General features: G+C 39.0%; 1 protein-coding gene across 3 annotated transcripts in view; it reads left to right on the forward strand.

Annotated features, from left to right (window-relative positions):
* LOC113038792 (voltage-dependent N-type calcium channel subunit alpha-1B-like) overlaps positions 1–21,557 on the forward strand; it is an 82,355-nt gene that overhangs the window by 9,691 nt on the left and 51,107 nt on the right. For 2 of the 3 annotated variants that reach the window (XM_026196449.1, XM_026196450.1), the window contains exons 4-20: positions 1,116–1,219; positions 2,436–2,551; positions 2,733–2,789; positions 3,974–4,063; positions 4,779–4,997; positions 6,213–6,325; positions 6,595–6,707; positions 6,824–6,955; positions 9,958–10,030; positions 10,138–10,255; positions 10,417–10,484; positions 10,637–10,743; positions 12,061–12,123; positions 17,610–18,260; positions 19,283–19,452; positions 19,895–20,021; positions 20,196–20,325. In XM_026196449.1, coding sequence (XP_026052234.1) covers positions 1,116–1,219; positions 2,436–2,551; positions 2,733–2,789; positions 3,974–4,063; positions 4,779–4,997; positions 6,213–6,325; positions 6,595–6,707; positions 6,824–6,955; positions 9,958–10,030; positions 10,138–10,255; positions 10,417–10,484; positions 10,637–10,743; positions 12,061–12,123; positions 17,610–18,260; positions 19,283–19,452; positions 19,895–20,021; positions 20,196–20,325 — 2,451 coding nt within the window. Of the gene's footprint in view, positions 1–1,115; positions 1,220–2,435; positions 2,552–2,732; positions 2,823–3,973; positions 4,064–4,778; positions 4,998–6,212; positions 6,326–6,594; positions 6,708–6,823; positions 6,956–9,957; positions 10,031–10,137; positions 10,256–10,416; positions 10,485–10,636; positions 10,744–12,060; positions 12,124–17,609; positions 18,261–19,282; positions 19,453–19,894; positions 20,022–20,195; positions 20,326–21,557 lie in introns of all 3 variants that reach the window. The other variant, XM_026196448.1, reaches the window with a different exon arrangement.

Genomic DNA, 21,557 nt, shown 5'->3' on the forward strand with positions numbered 1-21,557 from the left:
AGTAAAATGTCACAGTGAAACAGATTAAGGGAAATATGATTAATATGCTTTTCGCTTTGGCTCCCGTTTTGCACTGTAATTGCTTCAAAAGTCTCACACCTCTAATAAATTATGCCTAATCTTTGTCTTATTTTTGCCATCTGTTTTAGTTCAAATGTGTGAGGAAAAAATTCAGTTTTAACTTTGTGTCTGACCATGTTGTTGATTTTCTTTTTGGCTTTAGTGGTTTTTTTGAGACTAAGGAAAGCTTTTTGGATTGTGATAAAGTAAATCTACAGATTCACAGACCTGCTTGGCTGCATTTTCTCCCTGTTGCTGTTTGTTTAGTAGCTCTGGACTTTGAACGTATGTTGTTATTGGCCTATCTCAGATATGCTTCATTTAGCAGAAATGATTGACTTATATTTGCAGTGCCTTGGCTGGTGTTTACAGAAAACCACTGATGTCTCTTTTACAACAGCTTCATAACTCTGTACAGTACTACATACATTACTGTACTTCAAAATTTGATTTCATAGTATATGACAATAAATATTCTGGGTTTTTTTGTACTTGTTTGTTTGTAGATGCTAAGTCACTTATATTTTGTCTGGTAACGCTCTGAAATTATGAATGCTTTGGCATTCCAGGATAAAGTCTGGTCTTAATTCAACAATTTGTCTCCTCCGGTTCACCCTGGTGCCCTTTTGTTCATTATTTCAAGTTCGTTATTCCAAGTCGTTATATTTGTTCATATCTTATGTTATGTATTTAATAATATTTGAGACAAAGTGACAAGTAGTCGCAGCTCGAGTGACGCCTCATTGGTGCATACGCCATGTCAGCATTAAACGTTTAACCCTTGTGAAACACGGGTGCCTTGAGCCTCTTGTTTATTTACCATTCGTTTTTCAATCTATTGTTTATTAACAATATTATTAATTAATGATTAATTTTTAGTTAAAGTAACTGCTTTCAGTTTAATTCGTTTTAGTGTTAGGATTCATAAGTGATTTTACATTTCAAATGACTTTGACATATTTAAATGTGGTATATTGTGACAAGTATGGCAGTCAAATACAATAAGCAAAATAATTATTCTTTTAACAGTACCCGCTGCATTTGTTTATGCACAGGCCAATGATGCCTCGGGGAACACCTGGAACTGGCTGTACTTCATCCCTCTCATCATCATTGGCTCCTTCTTCATGCTTAACCTTGTCCTGGGTGTCTTATCAGGGTAAGTCCCACATTCGTCTTTCTTTATCTTTTTCTTTGGGCGTTATCCCTGTTTCTGGCATTGTCCACAGGCCCTTATGTCCAAGAAGTCTCAAGCTGTGAAGAAGCCCAATCCCCACCAATTGACCCATTCCAAACAGCTTCATCCCTTCATACCGAATTGATTGTGACCTGCTTTTTGAAGCAACAAAATTACTTAAACAGAATTAACTGACAGATAAATGCTCATATTCTACATGTAATTTTATTGACAGCCTAAATTCATTTTTGGATGCTCCCAGTGTCTTATTTCTGTTAATATTGCTGTTTTAATTTGATACATGAAATATGATAATATGGTGATAAAATTGTGCAATTATGTGTGTAGTACAATTATCACTTTTATCACAATTATCACTAATCTGTTATAGCATTTTATGAACCTTTAAATGGTTACAGTACACCCCCCCCCCCCCCCGCCAAAATTTTTTTTTCGTCATTAATCATTTACCCCAATGTCCATTGTCCATCATCGGAACACAATTTAAGATATTTTGGATAAAAACCAGGAGGCTTGTGACTGTCCCATAGACTGTCAAGTAAATAACACTGTCAAGGTCCAGAAAAGTATGAAAGACATCGTCAAAATAGTCACTGCCCATCGGTGGTTCATCCGTAACGTTATGAAGTGACAAGAATACTTTCTGTACATGAAGAAAACCAAAATAACTTTATGTGATAATTTGCCTCCTCTGTGTCTCTCTGCATCACCATTGCACTATTTTGGAGAATATCCACTGAACTGTGTACGCTATTTTGTGTCAGACGTATCTAAGCATATCTAAAAGTATGAGACAGCACTAATGTAAAAAACATAGGCCTACCATCAAAAGCTGTGCTTTCACAGGTTCTGCACAATTCCACATCTCATCAAACAACCATGTCTGTAATTTTCAAGTGATCCTGAAGACCTTGATTAGCTTGTTCAGGTACATTTAAGTAGAGAGTGGATCTTCAGGAGCAGAAATGGAAGCTCTCTGCTGTACAAAGACAGTTAAACCATAGCGTTACTATTCAAACTGCACATAAAAAAGTGTAAATGTGTACCAACAAATGAAGTACATTTCTTTGTTTGGTCTTTTACAATAGTTCATCGAAATTTGGGGTATTTAAAATTTTATTACTGTTCCTATTATTTCAGTGCATAAATGCATATGTGTGTGCATGTTTGGTTTAAGGGAATTTGCCAAAGAAAGAGAGCGAGTGGAGAAGAGGCAAGAGTTCTTGAAGCTCCGCAGACAGCAGCAGATTGAGAGAGAGCTCACCGGATACCTGGAATGGATATGCAAGGCAGGTTAGTATAAACTCCACATTCTTCACTGTTACATTATCTTTTACATTTTGTTTGCTAGAAGTTTGTTTGCTTGAATAAAACCCAGGATAAGTAGAAATATAGAATTATGTAATTTGGTATGATTTGGTTGATTGCATGGAACATTGGATATTGGAACATGGAACTTTGATATTTGTTACAGAGGAGGTGTTGCTGGCAGAGGAGGATCAGAATGCTGAGGAGAAATCCCCTCTGGATGGTGCGTGGTACAGGAGGAAACAGAACAACCCAGGTGAAAAGAGGGCAAGGGTTCATGTGACTGGTTTACCATAATATCCTATGATAAACCAGGTCAGTGGAAGGTGAACTCTCATTTCATGAGCCCTGATACATGACCATCATTTTGCTTTGTTATGGGGCAAAATTGCTTTTCAATTATCTTTTCACCTGGGCACAAATATTGGCGTATGCTGTACAAAAGCTGTTTAAAAACAGCTCAGTCAAAATCCAAAGTTTTATGGTTTTTAATTAATTTCTATTATCTTTTTTTAGATAATATGCTTGTATTTACATGTATTTACATGCTTGTGGACTCTTAAAAAGTCACTTTACATATACATTTCTTGTCACTTATATTGTTGTCATTTGCCTTCCTGCTTCCAGTGCCTTTGTTTTCTCAAGGCCCATACTCTCTGTCAGTTTGGGCTGTTTCGGAAGCCAAAAGTAATAACAGGGATTAAAGACAACTGTGGTAACTGGATTAGTTACACACTCTCAAATCCATGCCACACAGTGTTTGGCACTAACTAGCTAAAAGTAGTTATGCTACTAAACTAACTATATTTTTTGGCAGGATGAGCAAGTCTTTGCAACAAAGAGTTATTTTTTAAGGCACAATAAAATGTCCCTTTATCATCATTAAATTGCTATATTTTGTGTTTTAGAATTTAAATGGATATAAGCAATGTAAATTAGTGAAAAAGTAGCGATTGCATTATGACCAGCTGCTCATCTTACAACATAATATCATTATACATGTTTTTTAGATCTTCACTATATGTCACAAAAGCAAGGGATTAATGTTGTGGTTCCCAGCCATTTCTTCTCAAGCTGAAATTAATGATGTTGACTGGATCTGTTCATTTGGAGAAAAGGCGATACATAGAGGTGCAGAGAAAGAGCCCAGGACTAATGCTCAGCCATGACTGTGTGCTGATGAGTCTCAGTGAGATCAGGCCTGTGGTGTGCACACACATTCCTTACTGTAGCCAAATACACGTATGTTGCTTTTCTAATAAGTTGAGCAGTTAATCAATTAAAACTATTTAAAAAAAAAAGAAAAAATTCAGTGTCTTTGGACACGTTTTTAAGAGAAATTGAAGGTTTCTCGTAGCCGGTGTAATACTTAGCTTTGTTTGTGTGTGTTTGTGGTTTTGTTTTCAGTGCTGAAACGAACAAAGACCAGGAAGGGTCGCAATGACCTCATCAGTGCTGAAGAAGGAGAGGAACACTTTACGGACATCTCCTCTGTTGGTAAGCCTTGACATCTCCAGGAACACTTTGTTATTTTGCTGTTATGCATGTAACTTCAACACTTTTGTTACTTTTCAGACACACTTTATTCTTCAGCACAGCATAATCAAATCACCTAACCTTATAGTCACATGCTATCTGCAAAAAGAAAAAATCACTTCCTTTGGTGAATAACTGGAATTGTCTACAGAAACTCTTATGATGTGTATCTATAGTGTCTGAGATAATTGTGCCTTTTAACAGAAGTTGGCAAAATGGAGAAGGGGAAGTAGGATCATGTGACTATAATAGTTAGAATTGTCTGTTTTTGAGATTTAAAAGGCTAATAGAATAATTCATAATCTTAAACACTTGTCTGTTTCAGTCTAACAGTTTATACAAATTATATTCTTCTCTCTGTTGTTCAGATGTAATGGATGTTAGCTGGTAAGGACTATGCTGTAAATCCCAGAGCCCTTTTCAAGCAAAGCAAATACTACATTTATTCTTACTTTGCCAGAACATTAGAATTTTTTGCTGTTCATTTTCCTGACCTCAAGCAGCACACTGACTGCTGACAGTGTTTTTGTTTGCGTGCCTGTCTCCCATGCTGGCTGTTACTGGATGACCCCCGCCGAATGGAACCATTTGCAAGTGGTTTCATTAAAGAGGAAAGTACAGTAGTAACTCCATGATCAGAGTTTAAGGATTTTCCCTGTATTTTTCCTCTCTCTAGCACCACCTGGATCACCTTTTGCTCGAGCTAGCCTGAAGAGCAGTAAGAATGATAGCTCCTCATACATTCGTCGAAAGGAAAAGAGGATACGCTTTTTCATCCGGCGGATGGTGAAGGCACAGAGTTTTTACTGGATTGTTCTGTGTTTGGTGGGTTTGAACACGATGTGTGTGGCCATGGTCCATTACGATCAGCCTGAGTGGCTCACCAAGGCCCTGTGTAAGCAAACATTTATTCATGTGTCAAACATTTGAGTTTTTCGCCTCATGTTGCCTCAAATAAAATAGGCTATATTGAAAAGTTAGGCCTATATTGGCTAAGTGGCTTAATTTTTTTAAAGAGACAAGTATAATTAATTATAATTTGCATTATTTACAAATTATAATTTAATTACTTACAAATTGCATAAATAATATTTTGAGATTAATATTTTAAATATAATATTTAGAACACAGAAAATGATACTTTTTAAAATGAGACTAAAATTACCAGTAAAATTACCTTGCCTTGGTATGTGTTCTGTCCTTTGATATTGATGTTTATTTGTTTCTGTTCCTTAAACCTGACCTTGTAAAGTGACCTCGGGTGTTGGAAAGGCGATATATAAATTTATGTGTGTGTGTGTGTGTGTGTGTGTGTGTATACACACACACACACACACACATATATATACACACGCACACACACACACATATATATATATATATATATATATATATATATATATATATATATATATATATATATATATATATATATATATATATATATATATGAAAAATGCAACAGGCGATGATTTTCAGTGATTATAGTTTTGAATTTAATATGTATATATAGTTTGTATATACTTATATACAGTATGCATTTTAATTCTTAGTTTTATTCATTGTTTTTGTTTCTATTTAGTCTCTAGTTTCACTTATATTTGGCTTTTTATTTCCGTTTTTTTTTTTTTTGGTTATAGTAATTTTAGTATTTCAACTTATTTAATTCAATTAGTTGCAAATTCAGTATTTCACATTTAAAATTTTTTATGTAGTATTTATGTAATATTTATATTTTATTTTATTTCAGCTTCATTTCAATTACCAAAGTGATATTTCATAATTTTAGTAAACAGTAGCAATAACGCATATACGAAAATATTTTGTTAGAAAAACTATTGTTTATTATACATTTATATGTGTATTGTTAAATTATTAAAATATAATTGAAAATTGTTTTAATATATTTTGGCGTTTAATTGATTTATCTTGTGATTAAACAAAATCTATTTAGCAATTTAAAACCAAATAAAATAAATACATATTGAGATATAAATACATTTTAATAAATAGTCCATTTTAAATTAATTAATTTAATATTATAAGTATGTATTGAAGATTCTTGTTGATGGATAACCTAATTTCTCCTTTTATTTCTATGGGCTGTTAGACCTGGCAGAGTTTGTATTCCTGGGTCTGTTTCTGACAGAGATGACTCTGAAGATGTACGGCCTGGGGCCCAGAAACTACTTTCACTCCTCGTTCAACTGTTTTGACTTTGGGGTGAGTCACGACGACCCTGTGCGGCTCCATCCAGTCAGTCATTATAAGCCCCTGTGATACCTATGTCTACACTGAATCGCCACAGGGCTGTTCATGAGTTGAGACTTAGCCAGCTTACTCACATTCACTCCAAATGTCATAGTCCCATATATATTTGATGTGTTATCTAGTTAATTTTACTATTTAAATAATGGCCATCCACTCATTTAAATGAGAGCCTACACAAAATGAACTTGTATAACTGAGTGAATCTTGATTTACATTGGCAGGTAATTGTGGGAAGTATATTTGAGGTGGTGTGGGCTGCGATTCAGCCTGGGGCATCTTTTGGGATCAGTGTTCTGAGAGCCCTGCGCCTGCTCCGTATTTTTAAAGTAACCAAGTAAGTAGCTGAATATACATACACATACACAAGCATGTTATTTTTTCTGATTGTTGATGCTTTCATAGTGAGTTGGCAACTTCTGTATATTGTGTTAATTCCCACTCTCTCTGTAGGTACTGGAACTCTTTGCGGAATCTAGTGGTTTCACTGTTAAACTCGATGAAGTCCATCATCAGTTTGCTCTTCCTCCTCTTCCTCTTCATCGTGGTATTTGCCCTGCTAGGGATGCAACTCTTCGGGGGCCAGTGAGTGATCCTCCATCATTCTAAGATTTTTTCTGTTGCATTCCACCTCTTTGATTAATCTGATAAAGAAAATTAATTCTATTTCTTCTGTTGAAACCCCCGTTATTTCACATTTTGAATAATCTTTTAAAATGCTCATGGTTCACATAACTAAAGTCACTAAGAAGTGACTATGCCAGGCTGGAGCTGATTCTGTAAAGATGCTGGAATTGTAAATCGGCGTGCATCCTTATGTCTTATGACCACAGCAGGCCTACATGAAGCTCTGATAGAAGTTTCAGTAACATCCCTGTGGCATCTGCGTCAGATCAGTTTTCTGGAGCTGATCTAAAGCATGACTGCAAGTTTGATGTGTCTTCTGTTAGACTGAGATCAGCCCTAGGCTTCATCTGCTGGGGTACTTCCTCCTTATCCATGAACGAAACTGGTCACCAACATGTGCTTAATTGTGCAGTCTCATTTATATAATGGGGTTGTAAAACATGTCCTGTTGTCAAGTGCAGTTTTGGTGACGTAGTCTTAAGTTTGCGTCGCTGAGAAGAGATTAGAATTTTCCTCAGCCTTCCTGGACACTGACTGCATCAAAAATATGGAAATTATTTTTAATAAGTAATGAATTCCCAAGCATTCATTCATCGTTGTCATTTGATCTACTGTACCAGCGTCAGTTGTGTCACTTCACAGCCATTCACAAATCCTCTCCTGTGATGTCATGGGATAGAAAAGTGTCTATTGGATGTGCATTTCAGAATCTCGCAGGAAGTAGTCCATTTTATGAACACTGTGAATTCAGACATATTGCCACTAAATGGACTATACACACAGCCACTAAAAGTATTATTGTTGATATTATTATTATTTAAAAATTGTTTATTTAGTCTGCTTTTGTTGCCATCTCACATCAATGAAATTTTACAAATGCATTTTCTGTCAGAATTAAGCTACATCCATCCATCATCTGCTCTCTTCTTTTCTGTAATCCCTCTGCCCTTGTTCCAACTCTTGTGAGCAGAGAGAGTGATACGGCATGCCAACAGGGATTTAGATCTCCACTCTCAGAGAATTGCTGAGCTGATTATGCAGTGTGTCTGCTTGCTTGCTTGCTTGCACGCTTTTCCTCTGTAGTGGCACTGGGCTACACGTAGCCAATATAATGTAGCTGGCAGTCAGTTATAAACTATGTCTGTTAAATAATTTCAAAGACATATTTGTTTTATTTTATTGTATTTTGATTTTTTTGATTTCCTGCCAAATGTCGACCCCTTGAGCACAATGGATCGATGTGATCGGATGAATCTCAAGTGTAGTTCTAGTGTTTATTTTAGAATTGCAGTATGGGTGTTATAAACGTGAGTTCTGTGCAATGCCGTTGCATTCAATCCAGATGTTTTTAACGCCAGAACCTGTTCTGTGTGAATGCCTGTTAGTCATCACAGACAGACAGTGTGTCTAAAGGAGGAAATTAATATTCAAGAGTCAGATGGGAAATCATACCCGTGAGTCATTCTGTCCTTCCAAATAAAGCTCACATGCACTTTTAATTGGACACATGCAGCATTTATGATCTTCATTCGTGTTGATGTGTTTTGATAGGTGGTCGTCTTGTGCATGTTGTGACGTCAGCGTACATGCACATCTGCCATTGGCTGTGACGTAATCCGAGTTTAAAGCTTGCAGGGTCTGATGGTATTAACTCACCTGGCTGTGTTTGTTGACTGTTGTTTTAAAGGTCTTGTTAAATTGCTGTCATGCAAATTAGTGGTGAAAGCGCTGGAGTTTAGAAGGGTACGAGCATAAACATTTCAGTGGTTCGACTTTCTAATTTAGTCTTTGCTCATTGAGTTCCCTGACCCTGTCTGGGCCTGTTAAAACACTCTGAGGTGAAGTGGTTGTTATATTCCTTGTGTTTCAGAGAAATCTTGAGGGTTTGTTCTCTGAAGTAAGTGTTTGGATTTGTTGGTATGAAATACAAAATTGTTAGATGATTCCTCAGTTATTGCTCAGTGAAATCAGTTTTATTCTTTGTAAATTTTTGCATTTACTGTTCTGTGTAATCAAGCATATTCTAAGCTTCTTATACTGTGTGAGTGAACGGTGTTTTGTTTTATGCAATGATGCAATAATGCATCTACTGTACTGCAGTTTCTGTTAGAAACCTTTTTATGCTTATGATGTAAACTAATGTACACACTCTACAACAATCTTGGACTGAATGATTCATCCTTTCCACCATATTCACTGTTATGAAAGCAAGTGGGCTTTGAATCTCCTTTGTGAATGGATGAGTCATCGTTGTGTTCTAGTGTTTCCCGCGAAGGCCTTAACTCTGAAAGGCAATTTGGAGAGAGTTAAAGATGGCAGGACTGAAAGAGATCTCTGAAATCTAAAAATAAAATGCTAGAAAGAGGAAGGGAATGATAGGGAAGTACTAAAAATGAAGAAAACCGATCCCTCTGTTAATTTCATCTGAGGCAAGGACAAATATTTTTTGCCCCATGTGCAAGAGGTCATGAATTTGAGTCTGACTCGACAGGCAGTTTATCAGTATATCAGAAATGGTGGCAAAAGGCTAAATTTGATTTGATTTCAATGGATTTGTGGGTGGAAAAGCATTCGTTTTTCTGTGATGGTTGAGTTTTTAGGAGGTTGAGATGAAAGACAGGGGTGCCAAAGCCCTCCTAGATAGAGATTAGGGTTTCTGTGTTTTGTATTTTCCTCCATAAGGTGAATAAGAAATAAAAAATAGCCCAAAAACAAGCCATTTCTCATTTGAGTATGAATGTTACACTTATTCTGTTTGTTCTTAACATTCAAGCCCACAAATTACTGATGGTAAGTGCTGGCTCAAGGGTACAAATGATGATAAAACAGAATTTTGATCCTAGTAACTCAGTATCTTTGTTTTGATGGCTCTGAAATTAAGGCAAACCAGAACTGACATCAAAATCTTCAGTGTACCTCTGAAGCCTCTGCTGAAGCTCTCTCTCTCTCTTCCCAACCAGGTTTAATTTTGAAGATGAAACTCCCACTACAAACTTTGACAGCTTCCCTGCAGCCATAATGACAGTCTTCCAGGTCTACTTTATTTTAATTTGGCTTTATGAATATTTAACGTGTTTTTTTTTTCATGTATTAAAATGTCAAACTGTTTGGTGTGCTTGACCCGTTTATGCCTCTTGCAGATTCTGACAGGAGAGGATTGGAATGCAGTGATGTATCATGGGATAGAGTCCCAGGGCGGCGTCCGGAGTGGAATGTTCTCCTCGGTCTACTTCATTGTTCTTACACTGTTTGGAAACTGTATCCTGTAAAAACTCTAAAAAGTAGAATTTTTTTTTTTTTGCAATTTGAATATTGCTAAAATGAAACATTTTAAAGATTTAGTTTTAAATCAAATGTATTTTGAATGAAATGTAATATGAAATACAGTTGAAACCGTTCTCTAACTTGACAATAACTAGACACACTTCTCAATGTATTCTTGGCCATCGCTGTGGATAACCTTGCCAATGCACAGGAGCTGACAAAGGTAATCTGACCTTAATAAAGCTCACTGGCGCCTGATTTATGATCCTGTTGTTTAGGTTTCTTTGTTATTACGCTTACATTGACACAAAAGACCCTGAGGATGTAGGTTTCTTTAATACAGATGTTTCATTTCCGAAATGTCCATGCTTTCAGGATGAAGAGGAACAAGAGGAGGCAGCAAAGAAGAACATTGCTCTTCAGAAGGCCCTGGAGGTGAAGGAGGTCAGCCCCATGTCTGCTGCCAACATCTCAATAGCAGCGTAAGTGTTTTTTTTTCTTGTTCCCTGTATGTATTCTTATGCAGCTAGCTGTTGTTTGTTACTTCTCTTTTAAAAGTTTTTTTGTGATTGCTTGATTGGTTGTCCAGTCAGTGTCAGTGTGACCCTGGCCTCCCCTTAAACCTGCTCTGTGTAGTCTGATCTTCATGAATGTGTTGCTTTAGGGTGATGTGTTATATCAAAGCAATGTTATTATAGTTTTATTACATGTTGTCTGCAGAGATAGTTATTATGCTGCCATACGGTATGTGTTTACATATGCTAATTTTGCCTGAAAGCTTCTGCAAGGTAAATAAACCTAAAATGATTTGTAGTTCAAAGAAATATTGTTGAATAGTTTTTTTTTATTATTATTATTATAGTTTTTTTAAGGTATTGGCCCTTTTGGCCTATTCACACTCTCATTAGTTTATTTATATGCATGCAACAGTGTATATACATGCATCACAGAAAATGACAGTGATGGAAATTATATTTAAACTTAAAAAAGGTATTTTATGTATCCTAAATACGTATACAACACATAATAAAGTGATATTTTATTAAGTAATATTTTTGCATGAAATTGAAGACATGATTATAATTTAATATATTATAATCAATCAATCAGTCAATCAATAAATTAAATAAACCTCTTCTGTACAAACGTGCCTTCACTTGAATTATTGAGTGATGTTAATCTGCAGTAGGTTTTTCAGAAAACAAGAGTCTGAATGTGTCTTTTGTTTCTGGTTGTTCTACTTTCATTTACATTTGTTATTTGTTTCATATGTGTAACCATTTCTTTTTGTCTGTTCACAGAGCACATGAAGTTTTACAATTTACATTTTGCAATTGCCACGTCAATGATTCTTAAAACCAATTATAATTAACATTTAATTTCATTACATCAGATCACAGAGTATTATTTACAAAACTGCAAACTGTGCACTTCTGTAATGCAGCTTGTTCGTTGTTACAATCTTTAATTTCTTGTGAGTTGTTTTTTAACACGTGTATTGTTAGCTGTATTGTATATTTTGGTGACACTGAAGTGGACGGCCAGAATTTCTGGGATTTGTTTTAAAATTAATTTCATGTCTGTTTTATGCATTTTCAAAGTGTTCAGACATGGCCACAGTCTGTACAGTGTCCTTTACTGAAGTGTTACCAATGTTTCTGTCTTGTATTTGAAACACACAGGGGACAGGTGGACAGACGGAGTGACATCAGTCTGACTGCCATCTGCTCCCTCTGCACTTTTTTTCATTTGCGTTTGTGTCTCATTCTTTTGTTTTGTTTTTTGTTTCGCATGTGCAGTTTTGTAAAGCAAAATCGAGATGCAATCTCTCGCAGGTCTTCAGTCTGCAGCGTTCACTCACCGTGAGTTCTGCTCTCACTTACAATACTCCTCTCCTCTCCTCTCCTCTCATTCCTATTCCTACATCTTTACCTATTCAAATATTCTTAAAGCTTTAATCCTCTCGTTGATTTTCCCTCTCTGTGTTTTTAGTTGTAGCTCATCTCATTGTTTTCGGGGGTGATTATAGCATCAATTCTTAAGTAGTAATCAAGTGCTTTCATAGTTTATCAAGGCAAACTTTGAATGTGAACTTGACAAAATGTTGTGTGAAAAAAAATCTGTTCTGTTGTTTGGAAAAAAAAGTGGGCAAAAAAGATGAAGGGTTATATAGTTCTATATACTGTAGTTAATATTTGCTGGCATGTTGCTTTGACAGTTCTTGTCACGGTTTACGCTGCCTGAAGGAATACGGAGTCGAGGATAAACAGAATAAGGCTTTTAATATATCCAACACAGGGGATATCCAACATGGAGCACAGAGGTAGACACACGTAAGTAGCAAGTGGTGAATGAAGACCCGACAAAACAGAACTGAAAGGACAAGGCTTAAGTACAAAGGATAATTGGGGAAACACAGGTGGATGGAATCATTAAATTAACAGGGACATGGAACACATGAGGAAGATAATAGACACACCTGGGAACTAATCACGGAAGACAGAAACTGGGTCACTGGGGCAAAAACATTAAATGAGTCCAGGTGTGTGACAGTACTCCCCCCTCCCGGTAGGTGCGTCCTCGCACCGTAGAAACAACAGAGGGAGGCGTGGGTGGGAACTTGGGAGGAGGTTCCGGTGGAGGACGGACTCCCAGGAGGGGGCCAGCAGACAGGGACCACAGAAGGAGGAGCCAGGGAGGAGACGACGGAGGGAGGAGCCAGGGAGGAGACAGGAGCAGGAGGAGCCAGATGGTCCACCAGAGACCAGCCAGGACGGAGATCCAAGGTGGAGTCGACGGCGGGAGGAGCCATGGTGAAGGAAGGGTCGACGACACCAGGGGGCCGACAGGCGGAGACTGCACCGGTGGGTGAGGAGTCCAAGATGGAGCAGCACAGCCGCAGAGCCAGGGGGACGTCGAGGTTCCGGAGGGCCTAGGTGGAGCAGAAGGCTCAGGCGACCAAGGCGGAGGCAGGGTCCTGGCAGACCGATGTGGAGCCGGAGCGACCGAGGATGGAGGTGGAACCGGAGGGAAGGAGGAGCCTGACAGAGCCGGAGGGATGGAGTGACGAGGTGGAACCAGAGGAGTGGAGTCCCGAGGCGGCGGATGGTCGACGACTGACCAAGGTGGAGCCGGAGGGACGAGGGAGCCCGGTGGAGCAGGTGGGATGACAGGCCACGGTGGAGACGAGGGAGCTAAGAGCCAAGGCGGAGCCGCTGGGTCGAAGGACCGAGGAGGAGTCCAGGGCTCGGAGGCTGGAGGCGGAGACAGGGCCTTAACACGCCAAGGCGGAGCTGGAGACTGGCAGTCCAGCGGCGAACCACCGCGCCCCGATGGCGCGGACTGAGGGTGAGCTGCGGGACTGACTGGCACCAGCAGGGATGGCGAGGAACTGGCTGGTCTAGGAGGAGGAGAGAGGAGAAGGATGGGAGGAAGGACAGGAGGATCAGGACTGGACGGAACCAGCGAAAGAGGAGTAGAGGGACCAGCAGGTTTGAGAGGAGGCGGGAGAGGGAGGCTGGGAGGGAATACAGGAGACACAGAAGATTCAGAGCTGGGCGGAACCAGCGGAGACACAGAAGATTCAGAGCTGGGCGGAACCAGCGGAGACACAGAAGATTCAGAGCTGGGCGGAACCAGCGGAGACACAGAAGATTCAGAGCTGGGCGGAACCAGCGGAGACACAGAAGATTCAGAGCTGGGCGGAACCAGCGGAGACACAGAAGATTCAGAGCTGGGCGGAACCAGCGGAGACACAGAAGATTCAGAGCTGGGCGGAACCAGCGGAGAAACAGAAGATTCAGAGCTGGGCGGAACCAGCGGAGATACAGGAAACTCAGGGCTGGGCGGAACCAGCGGAGAAACAGAAAACTCAGGGCTGGGCGTAACCAGCGGAGAAACAGAAAACTCAGGGCTGGGCGTAACCAGCGGATAAACAGAAAACTCAGGGCTGGGCGGAACCAGCGGAAATGGAGCAGAGGAAATGACTGGAGGAGGTAGGAGTGGGAGACTGAGAGGGTATACAGGGGAATCAGGGCTGGACGGAACCAGCGGGGAAACAGGAAACTCAGGGCTGGGCGGAACCAGCGGAGAAACAGAAAACTCAGGGCTGGGCGGAACCAGCAGAAATGGAGCAGAGGAAATGACTGGAGGAGGTAGGAGTGGGAGACTGAGAGGGTATACAGGGGAGTCAGGGCTGGGCGTAACCAGCGGAGAAACAGAAAATTCAGGGCTGGGCGTAACCAGCGGAGAAACAGAAAACTCAGGGCTGGACGGAACCAGCGGGGAAACAGGAATATTAGGGATTACCTCCGTAGACCAGTCCATCAGATCCAGAACTTGCTCCATATAACTTTCAGAGACTGTATACAGCTCACCCTCAGTCGCAGAAGTGTGGGCAGGGCTTTCCTCCACGCCCTCGATCTCCACGAGGACTCCCACGATGCACGGTGTTGCCGGCTCACTCACCTGGTCAGTCGCGCTCTCGAGATCTGGCTCCCTGTCAGTGGATGGCTCGGACTCTGCGGCTGCGGTGGGCTCTGGCTCCGTGCGGCGTGATGGTGGCTGGCTGGTCTCTGGGTCGGGAGTGGGGCTGGCGAGGTCCTCTATGGGGCAGACGGTGAGAGGTGACCCATTTCTCGCCAGAGTCCACTCCACGTATGCGGCGAAATCCTCTCGAGGACCATCTTCGGACGACAACGCTCTGCATTTGGAGTTCAGGCTGGTGTTGTAGAAGGTGCAGAGCGCGCCGTCCGGGTAGCTGGTGGCATTTGCTAATAGGAGAAACCATCTGGTGTGGTCCTCGAGAGAGCGTTCTTCCTGCTTCAGCAGAAGGATGAGGAATTCGGGACGATAGAGGGGATCCATAGAAACACTAAGAAAAGAAAAGACTTTGAAAACACAAAAACAAAACGGAGGGAAGAACACGCAGTTTTCTATTTTCTCTTATTAGGTTGGGTCTTCTGTCACGGTTTACGCTGCCTGAAGGAATACGGAGTCGAGGATAAACAGAATAAGGCTTTTAATATATCCAACACAGGGGATATCCAACATGGAGCACAGAGGTAGACACACGTAAGTAGCAAGTGGTGAATGAAGACCCGACAAAACAGAACTGAAAGGACAAGGCTTAAGTACAAAGGATAATTGGGGAAACACAGGTGGATGGAATCATTAAATTAACAGGGACATGGAACACATGAGGAAGATAATAGACACACCTGGGAACTAATCACGGAAGACAGAAACTGGGTCACTGGGGCAAAAACATTAAATGAGTCCAGGTGTGTGACAGTTCTAGATGGTTACTAGATTGTTGTTACAGTTAGGATTGATGGATGGATGGATAGATGGATGATAGATAGATAGATAGATAGATAGATAGATAGATAGATAGATAGATAGATAGATAGATAGATAGATAGATAGCTATAGTGTCACATAAATTTAAATGTATTATTATTTACATTTAAATAATAATACATTTAAATTTTAAATTTTAAAGGTTTATTATGTACATTTAAATAAAAACGTCTCGATACATTATTTATTTAGCAATTGTTTATTAGTATTTTTCATTTATTTATTTATTTTTACACCAGGTCAGGATAGAAATTCAGAGACATTATTCATAATTAGTAAGCACACAAATATTGTTAAACCATTAGATTGATTATTTTACACTTTGAGTGTACCTGAAACTTATTATTTTTGTTATTTCTCCTTTACCTGATCTGCCTCTGTCCTTAGATGTATTATATATGTGAAGGCTCTAGAGTCTCTGGCCCTTTGATTTTATCTTTCTGATAGCGGATAACTTTTCCAATATGAATGAAGGCCAAGCTAAACAGAGCAGTCTGTGTGTGCTGTCTCCAAGCTTCACTTACTATATGGATCAATGGCCTTTGTAATGTGTGTGTTTGAGCATGCAAGGGATAGAAGGACACCTTTTTCGCAAAGAAACTGCATAATCATTTGGTGTCTTGAAAGTATATTAAAATCTATGGGTTCATCTATGTGTTTTCCTTTCTCTCTAGTTGTTCTTTCCTCATTTCTTTACCTCTTTTCATGTAATGTCCTTGTTTGTCTTTAACATGTCTGTCGTTTTTGTGTTGTGCGACCCTGAATGTGTCTCTAAGGAGTTATGTCTACACTCCATGCCGTCGCTTTGTGAGGTATAGTTACACTGTTCAGGATGCTATTGTTATTTTTGTTCGACTTTAGTGGTTTTTATCATCAGTATATGGTATTAGCGCATCATTGGGTTTTCTGAGTCCCTGTAGTCCCATAATGCTCTCTGTCCCCTCGTAAGAATGGAACAGCATTTGCTGTTGGACGTAAGTGAAATGCATGAATCATAGAGCATGACATACTGATTATACTGAAACTGCATATAGAGAAACATCTCTGCCAACCACTGTTCCACTCCAATGCTTGAGAGCCCGGTGTTGATAAAAGTGTAGCTCACCCAAAAGTGAAAATTCGGTCCTTTACTCACTCTCATAAGGCCTGTTTACACCTGGTCGCTTCATGCCTTTTCGCAAAACGGATATCAATCTGATTTATTAAAACATAAATGTGTTGTTGCAAAACAGATATAAATCTGATCTTCAATTCTGCACTATATATTTAAATTTAACAGAGTTCACGTCAATGAAAGCAACAAGTTCAACCTGCCACAGGCACAGATGACACAGTTTTACAGCTGTTAGTGAGTCCGTTCTGTACTCTTTAAAAAGTTTACTTAAAAGATTATATGTATCTCTGTGGGGGGTTTTTTTTGGGCTGACCTCTTCAAATGTAAAACTAGTAATTATTTTCTTGTATTTTCTCTTTAACTTCTAATAATCTTCTCATCTAATGTCAAACTCTCATGATATCATGAAGATTAAAGGCATAGTTCACCCCCAAAAGATTCCGTCATCATTTATTCACTTTCAAGTCATTCTGAACCTTGGACTTTATTGTGTCTGTGAAACACAAAAGAAGATGTTTTGAAGATACCAAACTTTGAAGAAGTTTTGTTAGTAACCAGACAGTTCCGGGTGCCCTTGACTTCCATTGTACTGACAAAACATACAATGGATGTCAATGGGAATTAATATTTTTGAAAATTTATCTGGTTACAAAAATTCTTCAAAACATCATCTTTTGTGTTCCACAGAAGAAAGAAAGTTTGAGCTGACATAAGAGTCATGACAGAATTTTCATTACAGTGGGTGTATTTTTACTTTAACCATGATCCATGATTTTGAGTGGTCAACAGTGGTGGGCTCATGGATGTGGGTGCTATCGAAGTTAGTACATAGTTGATCTGTGTAATTCAGGTGAATATTCTTCTGTCCCTCAGTAAAGAGCAGCAGAGGTCATTGCAGAAGATGTCCATATGGGAGCAGCGCACCAACCAGCTGCGTCGTCACAACCTGCGCAACAGCAGCGAGGCCCTTTACAGCGAACTAGAGCCTGAAGAGCGTCTGCGCTTGTCTTCGGTGCTCCATCTGCGGCCCGACATGAAGGCCCACCACGATCGGCCGCTGGTAGTGGAGCACCGAGACGGTGCTGTGGACAATTCTAGGACTGACAGAGATGGAGACACTGCAGACTGTCAGCAGTCCTCCGGCCACCCAAGGAAGCACCATCGATGTCGAGGAGAGAACGGAGATGCAGGAGAGGGGAGGCATCATAGACACCACAGCCGAAACAGAGAGAACCAGGGCGGCCTGGAGCACAGCAGCAATCAGGATGTAGGACACAGTAACCAACACACGGCTGGTTCTCCTGAGGAGGAGAGAGAACACAGACACCACCATTCTCGCCGATCCAGAGAGGTCAACGGAAATGGCAACGGCACGATCGGTAATGGAGGCAGAGGCGAGGGTAGGGTACGAGGTCACAGGGAGGGCGAAGGAGGGAATGGAGAGAGGAGAAGACACCGGCCACGTGTTAAAGCCCAGTCAACACTGGATGGAGAAGAATTTAGGGAAAATGGTGGAAAACACAGGTACAATCTCAGACTGCATGGTAGCTCCAAATACTAACTGGAAACATAAAGGGACAGTCCACACACACACACAAAAACATTCTGCCATCATTTACTCACCCCAATGTCATTTAAAACCTGTATGCATTTTTTTATTGTGCAAAACACAAAGATATTTTGAATAATGTTAGTAACCAAACACTTTCAGTTCCTATTTTTTTGTCCATACTGTTCAATAGAAGGCAATAGGAAACAAAATGGTTTGGTTTCCAACATTTTTTTAAATATGTTTCACAGAACAAAAAAAGTCATACAAATGACGAGGAGTGAATATATATATATATATATATATATATATATATATATATATATATATATATATATTATTATTATTATTATTATTATTATTATATTATATATATATATATATATATATATATATAATTTTTTTTTTTTTTTTTTTTTTTTACAAATCCATTTAAGCCATACTTAAAAATTGCATTTAGATTGCAGAATATTTAACAAATTTTTTGAGAGCTTTTCTCAAAAGTTCACAATAATAATAAAAAATTGTGTATTAATAAGAAATTTCTCCTCATGTTCACACAGGTGTAACAGACTAACCAACAGTTTAGTTTGTCACATGAGCTCTGAATATGCTCCACTAATGTTTGATAACCACAAAGTGTCCTAAAATAATTTTTTTAAATAATTTCATTTTAAATGCATATCTATTGCTTTAGAATTTAAAATATTTCATACATCTTTTAATGTGTTGCTTGAAAAGTCTGTTTTTTGTTAATATAAGTGATATTACTTTGATGTTTTGTTTTATAATGCACTGTAATTCATAATTTTATGTGAGACATTTTGAAGCCGTGTTCATCCGAAATAGACTGACATTGAGTGCATGATCAGACATGACATTTTTTCCTACAATTTAGTATGTTGCTTTGATCTGCATGTACTTCACAAAGCATTAGGCAGCACTTTGAGATATATTGTGTATGTATGTTTTATATATATATATTTTTATATTACAGGGGCAGACCAACAGGAACAGACAGCCTTACCACCAGCCCTCTCCAGTCTCCAACTGAAGAGAAGCCAGAAGACAAAGATAATCTAAAAAACAGCACCAGAGTGGGCCCAGCTGGAGTCAACATCCCTGTCACCATAACTGCCCCACCTGGAGAGACTACAGTCATTCCCAGTAAGTATTTTTTTTCATCCAAAAATAACAAATCAATTTAAAAAGCGACTAGTGATTTTTTAGAATAGTGAATCATATATAGTGTATTTTGAATATATACATTTTTTGTATGTCCAAGCTGTCACCAGTGGATGCAAATATACTGTAAAATTGTTCCATGCAACCGTAATAAAAAATAAATACATAAAATAAGTTCAACATAACAGCAGTGTACTGGCATTATGTTAAATTACTCCTTGTATGTTCCACATTGGAAAAAGTGTTTTGAGTGACATGAGGGTAAATACATCACAGAATATGCATTTTTGGTTGCATTATCCCTTTAAGTATTGTCTGTTAACTACATAATCAGCACCGCTTAAAAGAAAGCAGAATTGATTGTTTATGTGACACTTGTGAAATTCTCTCCTCATCTTTGCTCTAATGATCATCTGTTTGACAGTGAACAACATTGATGGTGACAGTCTACTGCTGAACGAGGAAAAGAAGGATCTCGATGAGCTAAATCAGAATGTACCCAAACACATTCTCCCATACAGCTCCATGTTTGTGTTCGGTCCAACTAACCCGTGAGTTCAACCCCAGTTATTACAGTATGTTGCAGAAAAGTCTTGAGAAGAGATTTTAAATATGCATCACATAAATTACTTGCTTTAAATTGCTCAGAGTTCTCATTTAGTTGTAATGTACAGCACATGCTAAATATTTTGAATAAGTGTTGTTTCTTCATGTTGTCTCCATAGAGTGAGAAGGCTTTGTCATTATGTGGTGAACCTGCGGTATTTTGAGATGTGTATCCTCACAGTCATCACCATGAGCAGCATCGCCCTCGCTGCTGAAGACCCTGTGCAGGCCAATGCCCCGCGCAATGATGTAAGACACACAGACCTACATGGAAAATGTCAAATCTGCCATTTCGAAAATCGGAAAAAGTCAATATATATTTTTTTTTTCTTTACTATTTTTATGTAAGTTATGCCGCGTTTCCACCGAAATTACCAGGAACTTTTGTACCAGGAACTTTTTTCCCCACATACCTGTTGCTTTCTGCGTTTCCACCGCGGTGTAAAGTACCGGGAAGATTTGGCAAATAGACTGGTGACGTAGGTCTGCGCGCGTTTCTCAATACAAAGTACCGCTGATTTTAGACGTGCATCCTCGGTAGTTCAGACTTTGAGCATTCGACTCGGGAGTGTGATGTCAGCGACTACACAAATCCGGTAAATCTGCAAACAGCAGAGTACTTGATAACTTCAGTCAGCAGACCATGGCTAATGCAATTTTCCTCTCTGTATATTTACAATAAAACTAAATAGGATATCAAATACCACTGCCTCCTTTCGTTTTCATTTAAACATAATAACAGCTGCAGAAATGTACTTAATTCAGGGATATGTGTATATACAGCCATTACAATGAAACAAAATATTATATAAATTTGCCTTTTTTATTTTCATTTTAACGTATAGATAAATTGAATACAGACCAAAGATAACCTGTTAGATTGACCAAAAAACGAATGATATTTTGTCCCGCTGATCGCGTGGAGCTCACCATCTCCGAGATCGGGGAAACAGATTTTTAAATAGGCACTGTCTTTATAAATAAACCACACATTTGAGTTTTAAGCAACTACATTCTCGCCTGAAATACTTTTAAAATTACATTTCATGACACAGTAACAGTAATATTTTGAAAATGATCAGAATAAATGGTGGTTGAATGCAACCAATGCTGCGTGAACTCAACCAATCAGGATGTTAAGCATCAAAGACCCGCCCCCGAAAGTTCCGGAACTTTGAAAAAGTACCACCTCGCCAGCAGGGACTTTCTGAGGGGCATTTTTTTTACCCTGAACTTTATTTTGTTCCTGGTTCCTGTGGAAGAAACTCACCAAGTACCAGCCCAAAGTCCCTTGTTCCTGGGTAAAGTTCCTGCTGTGGAAACGCGGCATTATACAATTTGTCTCTTCATAATTATTTTTTTTTTTACATGTCAATTTATTTAATGTTATCTATAAAATCCAGCAAACACTGATCTCGTTGTCACTGTCTTTCACTGCAAGTTGGGGTTATGACATCAGTGGTGTTCACATTACTCAAGAA

This window comes from Carassius auratus, chromosome 21 (genome assembly GCF_003368295.1).
Source record: "Carassius auratus strain Wakin chromosome 21, ASM336829v1, whole genome shotgun sequence".
NCBI classification, from domain to species: Eukaryota; Metazoa; Chordata; class Actinopteri; order Cypriniformes; family Cyprinidae; genus Carassius; species Carassius auratus.